Source organism: Saccharomyces cerevisiae, chromosome XII (assembly GCF_000146045.2).
Source record: "Saccharomyces cerevisiae S288C chromosome XII, complete sequence".
Lineage (NCBI taxonomy): Eukaryota > Fungi > Ascomycota > Saccharomycetes > Saccharomycetales > Saccharomycetaceae > Saccharomyces > Saccharomyces cerevisiae.
Window position 1 is genome coordinate 16,137 of NC_001144.5, and position 12,172 is coordinate 28,308.

Genomic DNA, 12,172 nt, shown 5'->3' on the forward strand with positions numbered 1-12,172 from the left:
TCTTGATAAATACACTGTAAAAGCTTTAACGTTATTGGAATAGAAACTCTCATCACTCAGAGACCATCAGTTACCTGCAAAACGTTTCATATTTGTATATAAACCATGAGATTAAGTGGTCTGAAATTATGTATCATTTTTTGCATTCTAGCATGCCACAGCAAGGGGGTACACGTATTTTTTGATGGTGAATAAGATAGAAATGCATACCGTGATACTTCAAGCTGGCACTATCTTTATATCTTCCTCCGTATATAGCACTTGAAGCTCTGTATCTAGAATATCCTCTTTAGTCCGGGACGTGCCTCCAAATACTTACGGATTGGCGAAAAATATGCACTGAAATGTGTGCAAATTAACCAAAATAGGGCAGGCAGTAAAAAGTTCTAATGATTTTTCTATTTGATCAAGATAAAATAACCTTCTGCTGAGGACCGCACATTGACGTATATACACTGCTTTTAGTTTTGTAGATACAAGATATTTGTTAAAAGAAATTGAATTAGGAGTATTTATCTACAGCTGATGCAATTTCGGCGATATCTTTAGGAGACGTTCTACAACAACCGCCAATAATGCGCGCACCATTATCAACGAATTTCTTAACCGTGGTCTCCCAGTCATCCAACTTATTAGTCGGCCGGTGCCATGTCTTCTCTTTGGGATTGTAGATTTCTCCACTGTTTGGGTAAACTAGCAGAGGCATGCCAGGTAGATGCTCGTGCAACATTTTAAGAATTAATGCCGATTGATTGAAACTGACACAGTTAACTCCCATTAATAAGAGATTCTTGTTAATTTTATTTCCGAGGCCTTTTATATGGACAGAAATTTCTTCCAAAGTGGTACCGTCTCGTAGCAAACTATTGTCATCCACCGACAACCCAATATAAAAGGGCTTCGAAATAATATCTTCATCCCAGGATAAAATAGCCTTTAACTCATGAAAATTTGGAATCGTTTCAAAACCAATAAGATCAATATCTCTATTTTGGTTGAAGTTCTCCAGCTGGGGTTTGAAAAAGCCGTAGTAATCAATATTCTCAGGATGGGGACCATAGTCACCAGTATATTCACAGGATACATGTGCTGCCCATGGGCCAATACTCCCGATTAAGTACCTTTCCTCACCAATAAATTCACGAGTAAATGACACGATTTTATCGAGAAAACGCTTGTAAGCAGCCAGAGTTTTAATCGAGGTATTCTCAGATATGCTTTGAAAGTTTGCCTGGTAAGTAATTGTCATTAATATGTTTGCGCCAGCAATCATAAAGTCTCTGTACATTTCTTCTACCACCTTTCGCTCTTGAGAAGATGGCTCCCAAAAGGATTCGCTCGTAAAAGGAGCTGCAGACCATACCGGACTATTTATGTTAATGCCTCTGTTTTCCAATTCTGTACCCTGTCCACCATCAAGGATAAGAACTTTTCCGGGGTGCTCAACTATTAGTTCTTTGATTGGAATGCGCTTCATCTGTTTTTTGATTACTTTTTCAAGTTGCACACTAAAAGTTGCTGATTCAGATTTCTTCTACAACTTGTCTGTTTAAATTATCTTCCTTAGTAGTACATTTTCAAATTGGCGTTGTTGCTGTTTTGCTATTACCATTGAATACCTCGCCACAATTTGGTAGTACTTTCATGCCACAGTTTTTACTTTTCCACAGTTCCTGCAGGAATGGCTTTTTTTCATTAACTTTTTGCGGGGATAGCGAAGAGATGCCAGGAAATAAATGCGTATATATTTTACAGATTTGGGTGGTTAAGTAATCACCGTCAAGAGTTCTCCATCAGGATACCATGAAAGATACCCGAAATGGATGAATTTGAATCTACCAAACTTTCGAAGGTTCAGTTTTCCACTAGCGTGTTAAGTACGCCTTCGAATGAAGGAAATAATCTAATACACAGATTCAAGAACTCTTTCAAGCGAAATGATTCACCAGCGATCCAAGAAGGTTTGCTGTATTCGGAGCTTTCAGAGGAAGAAAAAATACAATGGGACTTAGCCAACCAGCCGTATAAAAAGGTCCTAGATCAAAGACACCTGACCATGATAGCCATTGGAGGTACTCTAGGGACGGGTCTTTTCATTGGTTTAGGGGAATCACTAGCGTCCGGACCTGCTTCTTTGCTAATTGGTTTCTTGTTGGTCGGCGCATCTATGCTCTGTGTTGTTCAGTGTGGGGCCGAACTTTCATGTCAGTACCCTGTTTCCGGCTCCTATGCGCTGCACGCCAGTAGATTTATAGACCCATCAGTCGGCTTCAGTATAGGAATTAACTACTTATTGATGTGGCTCATATCTTACCCTAGCGAGCTGGTAGGATGTTCGCTTACCATCTCTTATTGGGCACCATCGGTCAATCCTGCTGCCTGGGTTGCAATCGCGTTCGTTTTAAGCATGCTATTGAATCTTTTTGGGGCAAGAGGCTTTGCAGAATCAGAGTTTTATATGTCAATTTTCAAAATTGTGGCTCTATTCATTTTTATAATTATTGGTATTGTTCTCATTGCAGGTGGTGGGCCTGATTCTACTGGATACATCGGCACGAAGTATTGGCACGATCCAGGCTCCTTCGCTGTTCCTGTTTTCAAAAACCTCTGCAATACTTTTGTTTCGGCAGCATACTCCTTTAGTGGTACAGAAATGGTTGTTTTAACCAGCACTGAAGCAAGGAGTGTTTCCTCAGTCTCTCGGGCAGCGAAAGGTACGTTCTGGAGAATTATCATCTTTTATATTGTTACAGTGATTATAATTGGTTGCCTGGTCCCTTATAATGATCCTCGTCTGATTAGCGGTTCATCCAGTGAGGATATTACTGCTTCCCCGTTTGTTATTGCCTTGAGCAATACTGGTGCTATGGGAACAAGAGTGTCTCATTTTATGAATGCGGTCATCTTGATAGCCGTATTTTCTGTTTGCAATTCCTGCGTTTACGCATCCTCTAGATTGATTCAGGGTTTGGCGACAGCAGGCCAACTTCCAAAGATCTGCGCTTACATGGACAGGAATGGTCGGCCTTTAGTTGGCATGGCTATATGTGGCGCTTTTGGATTGTTAGGCTTTTTGGTTGTTTCCAAGAACCAGGGTACAGTTTTCACATGGTTGTTTGCGTTGTGTTCCATTTCATTTTTCACAACTTGGTTCTGTATTTGCTTCTGTCAAGTCAGATTTAGGATGGCAATGAAAGCTCAAGGAAGGTCAAAGGATGACATTATCTATAGATCGACATTAGGGATATACGGAGGAATTTTCGGCTGTATCTTAAATGTTCTATTGGTAATTGGAGAAATATATGTATCGGCTGCACCCGTGGGTAGTCCCAGTTCTGCTGCTAATTTCTTTGAATATTGTATGAGTATTCCCATAATGATTGCTGTATATATTGGCCATAGAATTTACCGCAGAGACTGGAGACACTGGTACATCAAGCGGATGGATATTGACCTCGATAGCGGACATTCGTTAGAGGACTTCGAAGCCACCAAGCTTGAGAGGGATGAGGATAAGAAATACGTTTCCTCTAAGCCACTTTACTATAGGATCTATCGGTTTTTCTGTTAACTTAGTGAAGTACTTCATTTGAATATTAATTAATAATAATTTTATGAGCCGGGAATTTTGCATCTATATTCTAGGTTTCTAGCAACCGTAGTTTTACGTAAGATGTATTTTTTTTTGAATATTCCGTTTTAGAATGATATTCTAGGCCCTGTATATTCTCCAATAACAGCGGCACGTCCAGGTTCTGTGACAATGCTAATATATTCCTTTTTTTTTTTTTTTTAACTTAGTATACGCTGTATTGGAATCAGTGATTTCATCTAAGTTTACTAACGCTTACACAATTGTGGAAGAAGAGGATAGAAACACCTCAGATCCCCTTGTTACGGTAAAACCCCTATTCTATGCCTCAGTAATAACTAGAAATAGCCGATTATCATTATGTTAAGCCTGTCGATACGCATTACAGTTCAAAAAAAAGGCGGACATCGTGGTTGATATTTGTTTGAGGCCTTAAATTTTATTGTATTACATGTATAAATAGCTAACAACATTTGTTCAGTTGGTACCAATCACCTTTGTTGCTGGGTATCCGCACACATTAACAAGACAATGGAAAAGGGAGAAAACTAACAATCTTAAACGATAAAACCGGACGAAATAACAGCTGTTATTTTTCATGCTAGAACTAATGGCTTGATAGTATACTTGTACCTTGTATCTTAGTGCTTGAACGGATGATTCCCGTCGCCCCACACCTATGCATACAAGACGTCAATCTTCCTGTGATTATATTTTGAGTATGGCGTAGTAATCCCATATTTCTCGTTGGGTGGTGCTGATATTTGAAAATTCATGACCTGTTCTACATACGGCTGCCATTGGTAGGACCGCAATCACAGTGTAATTTTGAAGAACTTACATTGGGCCAATGGATGAGCTGTGACCATAATTTATTAGTTGTTTGTGTCACAAGCTCAGACTTAGAAGTTCTCTATTGCAAACATTATTTCATGTTTCCTTAAATTTTTTTTATTGCACCAACTTTAGTGACCCCTTGTGAGCTCCAACATATTTGAAATCTTCTTAAATTTCTAGTCGGCAAGCAGCAAAGAATTTCAGTAGTAATCTCTACCGCGGCAATATCGATGCAAATGTAACTACCTGTAAGGATATTGTCTTCAGTGGTTTGGTATGGTTTTGTACCTTACTCAACATCACGAATAAAAAGGAAGGAATACGAATCATGATATTGATGTTTAATCTTTCACCGTCAAACAATTAACATATATAGTATATATATTCTTTTATAGAATACTGCTTGAGCTATTTTTTTACTTGACAGAATGGCGCCGCGAAGAACCCCTAAATTTTGTAGCCCTAATTTCGATCAGTTATATATAGCTATGGCACCCTCTTGAATAGCTTCATGATTGGATCTTTTTATATAGTTTCCACGTACCACGCAAAACTTGTCTCAAGTAGCCACTTTACGAGGATTTTGAACGGATTTCTAGCAGTTTCTTCACGCTGGGGCGCTGTTGCATTCTCTTATACCAAGCTCGAAGCGCCTCGCACTCTTCCGGCACTTGTAGTTTTACAATTGCAGCAAATATTAGACCAGCTATTACTGTGATGTCAGCCATTGAGAATGAATCACCAGCAACATATGGGCGTTCTCTGAGAACGGTATCAAAATAATGCATTCCATGTAGGGCTTTGTCGCGCTGGCGAAGTCCCCACTCTTTGTTTTGGTAAAGCTCGACTTCAGGCCCCAATCCAGGTGTAGCATGGTGAAAATAAACACTAACAGGGTCGAGCAGTTCCAACTCTGCGCGTTTGTTCATCATGTGGATTACGCCTTTTTCCAGCGGTGTTTTGCCGGTAAGAGTGGGTGTACCATCAAGTGCATCAATGTATTCAGTAATGGCTGTGCATTCAGCGATTAAAGTCCCGTCATCAAGTTCAAGCACTGGCACTGTGCCTGAATAGTTCTTGGCAAGAAATTCAGGCTTCTTGTGCTCTCCCTTCCAGAGGTTGATCCTCACAAATTGCACACTTGATAGCATGTTCTTCTCAGCCAAGGCAATGCGGACTCGGGCCGGATAAGGCCCTGCGGGTGTGTCATATATTATCATTTTTTGTTTCATCTTTTCACCTCCATTGTAAATCAGGAAACCTCTGCCATTCATGTATCCTTTGTAGGTACTTTATATAGAGCACCAAGTTTCTATCCTTTAGCAGGAAGCACATTATTAATCATTTGAGACGTAAACGAATGAATTAGTAAGCAGTGAAAGAAATTCGAGCACTAAGCGCGACCTAAGGGAACGGACACGGAACGGAGAAACTGAAGTATCAAATACTTCCATTTGATCAAACCACTTGTATCCACTCCCTGTTTTGCACACGGTAGTAGAAGGTCTTTTGAATATTTACTGTAAATACCGATTTCTATGTCCTTCTTGTCCGATTATAGGATTCGGGTCATTTCCAGCGCCTACTTTCCTTCTTGATTTCAAAATGTGTGGTTAACGTACTCCCAATTGCACTACTGTTCCTACAGTTCACGCGCACCTCTTTCTGATGAAAATGCAGCTGCATTAATCTGCGATCTATTGGCATCTCGCTCTTGTATCTGCCCTCCATTCGTGAAATTTTACTCTATTACCATCTTTGATCATTTTTTTGTCGCAAATGTGATACGGCATCCATCGAATTTTGCTCGTAATTGTTTGCCATTATCGCCCTTTTCATTCCGTATTATTCATCCACTCCGCTTCATAATGGGTTCCAAAAAAAGAACTATTGTACGAGCTTTTAGACTCACGAAAACATTACTTGAACAATAATTAGCGCCTGCAGAACTTGACATAATAAAATTCCATTTTCGATATCTAGCTGTCTGAAGATATGATATCTAAGTAATACGGGAAAGTTTCCGCTATTATTCTCTGTTGCAAGCTCACGTGAAAATGTGGATTCGCGAGTGGGGTGTAAGTGAGGATTGCCAAGCCTTTTGTTCGAAAACTTCTGCAGGAAGCGTTGTGTTGCAAGGATGATGCAGCATGAAATATGTGTTTTCTTTTTTTCGAGGTTCACTCCTACAGGTGATTCCTTCGAGAAATTCTGCAACCCATTGTGATATGATGCCTGGCCGAAAGATTTCTTCATTTCTTCGGAGCAGGTTCGGCCCGAAATCCTCATGATCGAGCCGAATGCCAAGAAGTAAAACACCAGGATGACTAACCAGTTATTATCATGTGTATACAGTACTTTGGTACCTTTATCAAGAAGTATACTAAAATATACCAACACCACACACATGCACATGGTAGCTGAGCGAACAGTTTCGAGATTTCAGCATTAATTTCATCTAATAAGACTTTCCGTCTGCTTTCAAGATCAACGTGCTGAACATTTTTACTCTGCTTTCATAATACTCCCATTTTAGGCTTTGATTCAAAAGCCCACTCAATGCAATACCTAAAATGATATCCTTCAAAGATATGTTTAATGAATATGCAGCCACAGCTTTGAATTCAGATTGACCTTGTGTTGCATTAAGTCAGACACCTCTAGATTTGTGTGGCTGCTCTCAAGAAAGGATGTTGAAGAAGATTTATTTACGGAAGAAATAACTGTATACGGCATTTTATTCTTTCTTAAACGAGCAAATTAAAGAATAGACGGATAGAGACTGGAGCTTTAGCATGTGTTCCGAGAAGTCCTTGACACGCGCCACGGTTGTTATGCCGCACACTACAATGATGTGTTTGAAAAAGTATATTAATGCCTATTGTCAAGATGCAATTCATCAATTCCAGCATTGAGTGATTCTTCTCTGGTGCGGTAAAACATAAATTTTAAATCTAGTACTCAACCACCACTGAACAACTATTAATCATCGTGGAAATTATTATGACGGAAATTGAATTTGGGCAACCCCTTCCCAGCAATCTAGACTATGCTGTTTCTTTTGGCATTCCTACATGGGATTCGGCAATAGGCTATGCGGAAAAGGTGCCAGAGGTAATAGGCAAAATGGCTACAGGATATCCGAGGTACTTTCCTCAACCCCCCGTCCAGAGGCTTTGTGCTTACTTTGTTAAGAAATTTGGGCGAGGTTCAGAAAACTGTCGTCCTTTTCCATCCGTTAACCTGGGTTTAAAGTGTTTCGAGTACGTAAAATCTGTCTCAGGACCTGAAAGTAAAGCTCACCTTGAAGTGGAAACAGTTACGATTAAAAACCGTGGGGCAAAAACGTCGAAAGAACCGGCGGAATTGGTGCTAACCATTGCTGCTGTCCTTGCATCGGAGGAAGAGTTCGAGACTGTGAAAGAGTATTGGAAATTAAGAGGTGAATGTGTATCTAGTCGATTGGCGTTGTCTGTCAACCAACTTCTTGACTGCGCTAATCATGGCTCAGAGCAGGTATTGCGTGAGCTAGAGGCTGGTGTTTTTGCAGCAAAGAAGGGGGAGGAGAAAGCAAAGAACCTGATAAAGGGAAGGATAGTTGAGAATCGCTTCAGGCCCTTTGGTTTGGAGAAGAAAACCCCGAATTGGGAGGGACTCAACCTCAACCCAAATGAAGACGTTTATCTTGTATCAAGTGGCATGTCTGCAATATCTACGGCTCGTAATTTACTCACCTTTTGGGAGGAGAAGAAGAATTCAGGAGATTCATTAAACAAGACCACCTCTGACCAAAAGAAAAAGCCATTATTATGTGACACTGTTGGCATCTTCGGCTTCCCTTTCAAAGATACGCAGGTCATTATGACTAAATTTGGAAAATGTAAATTTTTTGGATTTGGAAATTCTAGAGACGTTGTCGAATTACAAAAGTTTTTAGAAACAAGCAAACAACGCATTCTTGCCGTTTTCGTCGAGACACCTTCAAATCCTCTGCTGAATATGCCGGATTTGAAAAAATTGAGGAGTTTGGCCGACCAGTATGGCTTTTTTATTGTAATTGATGATACTATTGGGGGCCTTAACGTTGACATCTTGCCCTATGCTGATATAGTCAGCACGTCCCTGACTAAGCTTTTCAATGGTGCTAGTAATGTAATGGGCGGCTCTGTCGTTTTAAATCCGAAATCATCTCTGTATCCATATGCTCGTGAGTACTTCAGGAGCGCTAATTTCGAGGATTTGTTATGGTGTGAAGATGCGATAGTTTTAGAACGTAATTCCAGGGATTTTGAAGATAGAACTTTACGTGCTAATGCAAACACAGGAATATTGTTGAATGATTTGCTTTTACCCGAGGAGGGGAAAATATGCAAAAAGATTTATTATCCAACTGTTACTTCTAAGGAGACCTTTGAGAACTACGAAAGTGTACGTAATGAACGTGGTGGCTATGGATGCTTGTTCTCTGTAGCCTTTTTCAATGAGGGCGATGCAAAAGCATTCTATGACTCTTTAAAGGTATTCAAGGGACCTTCTAATGGTACTAACTTTACCTTAGCATGTCCATATGTCCATCTGGCGCACCACTCAGAATTAGAAGAAGTTTCCAAGTTTGGGGCCGACCCCAACATTATTAGAGTAAGCGTAGGTTTAGAAGATATCCAGTGGTTATTGAAAGTTTTTTCAAGTGCTTTAGATGTTGTGAAAAGCAGAGGCTCCAAACACTCATGAAGCAGATCATGAGTAGAATATCAAAAATCAAGAATTCTTTATAATCTTTATAGAATATTGTTTATAAAAGTTTTTTTCCATTCTAGCATATAATTTTTTTGGAGGAAGTCTTTTCTGGAACCTTCACATGGATCTTAATTAATGAAAGTAGACAGAGCTCATAAGATCACTAGTTGTTTATAAACTGAAGATGTTCCTTCTTATTGACTTCAACATTATATCGCTCTGAATTAGTTGATCTGTAACTTCAGAGTTTCTTTACCAGAATAAAAGCGTCACAGTTTTTCTTTAGTTTATATGTACACAGGTTGGGGTTTACTATAAACTATAAAAAAGAAGTGTTGTCGCCGCTATTTTAAGGTTTATACACAATTTTAACCAAAAAAAAGAATAAGTTGAGCAACGTTGGAACTGCCTCTGCAACGAATTCCGGCTATATACAACCTGCATCTTTGAAATTCAAATATCCAAAGTTAATGAAGAAGGATAATAATTTTCATCATTCAAAAACTTTAGATCTTCCACGGGCCTTTCCGCTTGTGGAGTAATCCTGAACGCATGTCTGTGAATTGGTTCTTCCCAATCAATCACTGCTGAATGTTGAACTCTGCGGTTATCCCAAATGACGACGGAATGAGGTTCCCATTTGGCTCTTAACTGTAAATCATGGCTGCTCTCCACTAGATTGTACAAGAAATTCAAAAGTGATTCAGATTCTTGTCTTTTCAATTCGACTATTTTCCTAGAAAATGCACGATTGACATACAAGCATTTCTTTTTCAAGACAGGATGAACTCTGACCAGTGGATGAATATGCGTGACAGGTGCTCTTCTTTTTATGCCGCCCTGGCGCTGTGAATTCTCTGCCTGTTCCTTTGAGCTATGGATGACATGAAGCGTGCTCAAGAAATCTTGCAAAGGCTTCGACAACCTGTCGAAAGCCTCGATCGTATCCGCAAATAACGTATCTCCACCACCATCAGGACCTTCAACAACACTAAAGAAAGTATAAGAAGGTGGCTGTAACTCGTAAGAGACGTCTGTGTGCCAGCCACCAGATGATGTCGAGTCATCAAAAACTCTTGCAAATTCTTCCGCATCAGGTCTTCGGAAAGTGATATGCAGCTCAGGATTGTTTTGAGGGTGGCCACTAGTTTGATGAATGTGCAACTTGCCAAAATGTCTTCCGTATTCAGTCACATAATCGGGTCCCTCGTCAGCAAAATTCTGATTTCTAAAGACAACTACTCCCTTTTGGGCGACAAGCAAAGCGAGTTCATCTTTTGCAGCATCAGAAAGATCAGTTAGCTGGATCCCATTGATCTCGAGACCTAATTTCGGGGTGATCTTCTTCACCTTTAGTTGACCAACGTTTTCTTTTGCAAAAAGGTTTGAAAAGTTACCGTCAGCTCTCAAAGCAGGATCATGGTATTCGTGAAATTCCAGCGGGCCATACTTTTCAGTAGGATCCCATGTAGGCAAATAATCTGGATACTTCGATTTCTCTCTATAAGATTTACGGATTTTCAATAAACCAGATGGAGAGACCTCATCTTGGCCATCATAAAAATGGGTATCAAAATTCCCGTAACCTTGCTTGGAGGTATAATTCAGGTTTTTCAACCCATTTGTAATGATTTTGACTGGTAAATCGGTAGATGGAAGAGGGATTGCTGTTTGAGCTGCTGCAGGAGACATATTTTAACTGGGTTACTGTGCTATGTTTGTACAAGTATGAAAGGGCCGATTATACAGCAATAGTACACCTTTTTATATGTTTCTGTCATCAAGAACTGTTACTGACTCCTTAACTTTTCCAGCATTCTTGTTGTATTGCCTACATACCTTCTTTATGTTAGTAGTATGATAAATAAACTCCATGTGCCCTGTGGCGCCAAATAAGAAATCGACTCAAGCCACATTGAGGCTTTTGTCATCATTCCCCTATATACTAATATAGCACCTTTCCAAGGGCCAAGAGCTCGTCCAATGAGACGCATGAGTTGGGTATTTTAAGCTGCACAGTAGACTATATAGATAAAGCTAACTAGTATGTAAAAAACGTTACATGCTATGGCGCTCTTAGAAAAAACGCATAATATAAGCTTCAAGTCAGTTTAAGCTATAGTTCGCACGGATATCTTCAAGAAGACCGATTTGTTGTGGCTGCCATCCCAGCTCTTTTCTGGTACCTTCGCTTGAAACTGGGCCATCTCTAGTGACAAAACAAGTGAGGAAGCCAAAATGACTTTCCGCGTCATCAACAGGGATAGAGGCCACGGGAACATTCAAAATTTCTCCAATCACACGCGCAATATCTTTGAATGGTATACCTTGTTCACCAACGCAATGATACACTTGTCCTGTTTTTCCTTTCTCTAAAACAAGTCTGAACAGAGGAGCCGTATCCAAACGATGTACAGCCGCCCAAGCGTTTGTGCCTTGTCCGACATAGCCAGATTTTCCGGCAGCTTTGGCAATATTCATTAATATTGGTACAAAAGCCTTGTCCCCCTTGCCATGAACCGAGAATGGGAGTCTGACAATTCTTGCTGAAACACCTTTGTCTTTGTAACTCAAGGCAACCTGTTCAGTGACAGCACGCAAAATTTTGGAATCTTCATCAATACCATCCTGTTCGTTAGCAACTTTGTTTGGTCGCAAAGAAAGTGTACCATTCGTATATAAGAAAGGCTTGTTAGAACCTTTAAGTGACTCTAGCATAGCTACAGTGGCCTGACGGTCAATTTCGCAGCACTGTTCAAAATTTTTAAAATCATGCACAAATCCTAAATGAATAACGCCATCAGATTCAGTGGCACCTTTTTTCAAAATTTCCAGATCCTTGAGATCACCGCGAAGGATTTTTGCAGCAGGATCAATCGACTTAATCTTTGCAGCAGCCTCGTCTGACCTTGCCAAGCCAACAACTTCATGACCCGAGGATATTAGTTCAGATAATACGGCAGAACCAATGAAGCCAGAAGCACCAGTTATAAATACTTTCATTTT

General features: G+C 40.1%; 6 protein-coding genes across 6 annotated transcripts; 2 read left to right on the forward strand and 4 right to left on the reverse strand.

The window, feature by feature from the left end:
• Window positions 1–502: 502 nt before the first annotated feature.
• On the reverse strand, window positions 503–1,477 carry MHT1 (S-adenosylmethionine-homocysteine S-methyltransferase MHT1; the record flags this gene model as incomplete). The annotated part of the gene is made up of 1 exon (NM_001181882.1): window positions 503–1,477. The coding sequence occupies one exon, from the start codon at window positions 1,475–1,477 to the stop codon at window positions 503–505; it is 975 nt and encodes a 324-aa protein (NP_013038.1).
• A 342-nt stretch (window positions 1,478–1,819) lies between these two features.
• Window positions 1,820–3,571, forward strand: MMP1 (S-methylmethionine permease MMP1; the record flags this gene model as incomplete). The annotated part of the gene is made up of 1 exon (NM_001181881.1): window positions 1,820–3,571. One exon carries the CDS (start codon window positions 1,820–1,822, stop codon window positions 3,569–3,571), a length of 1,752 nt encoding a protein of 583 aa, NP_013039.1.
• A 1,430-nt stretch (window positions 3,572–5,001) lies between these two features.
• On the reverse strand, window positions 5,002–5,703 carry GTT2 (glutathione transferase GTT2; the record flags this gene model as incomplete). Its single annotated transcript, NM_001181880.1, has 1 exon — window positions 5,002–5,703. One exon carries the CDS (start codon window positions 5,701–5,703, stop codon window positions 5,002–5,004), a length of 702 nt encoding a protein of 233 aa, NP_013040.1.
• Window positions 5,704–7,432: 1,729 nt separating this feature from the next.
• On the forward strand, window positions 7,433–9,160 carry HSU1 (cystathionine gamma-synthase; the record flags this gene model as incomplete). Its single annotated transcript, NM_001181878.1, has 1 exon — window positions 7,433–9,160. One exon carries the CDS (start codon window positions 7,433–7,435, stop codon window positions 9,158–9,160), a length of 1,728 nt encoding a protein of 575 aa, NP_013042.1.
• A 459-nt stretch (window positions 9,161–9,619) lies between these two features.
• On the reverse strand, window positions 9,620–10,858 carry JLP1 (sulfonate dioxygenase; the record flags this gene model as incomplete). Its single annotated transcript, NM_001181877.1, has 1 exon — window positions 9,620–10,858. One exon carries the CDS (start codon window positions 10,856–10,858, stop codon window positions 9,620–9,622), a length of 1,239 nt encoding a protein of 412 aa, NP_013043.1.
• Window positions 10,859–11,272: 414 nt separating this feature from the next.
• On the reverse strand, window positions 11,273–12,169 carry YLL056C (uncharacterized protein; the record flags this gene model as incomplete). Its single annotated transcript, NM_001181876.1, has 1 exon — window positions 11,273–12,169. One exon carries the CDS (start codon window positions 12,167–12,169, stop codon window positions 11,273–11,275), a length of 897 nt encoding a protein of 298 aa, NP_013044.1.
• Window positions 12,170–12,172: the final 3 nt, after the last annotated feature.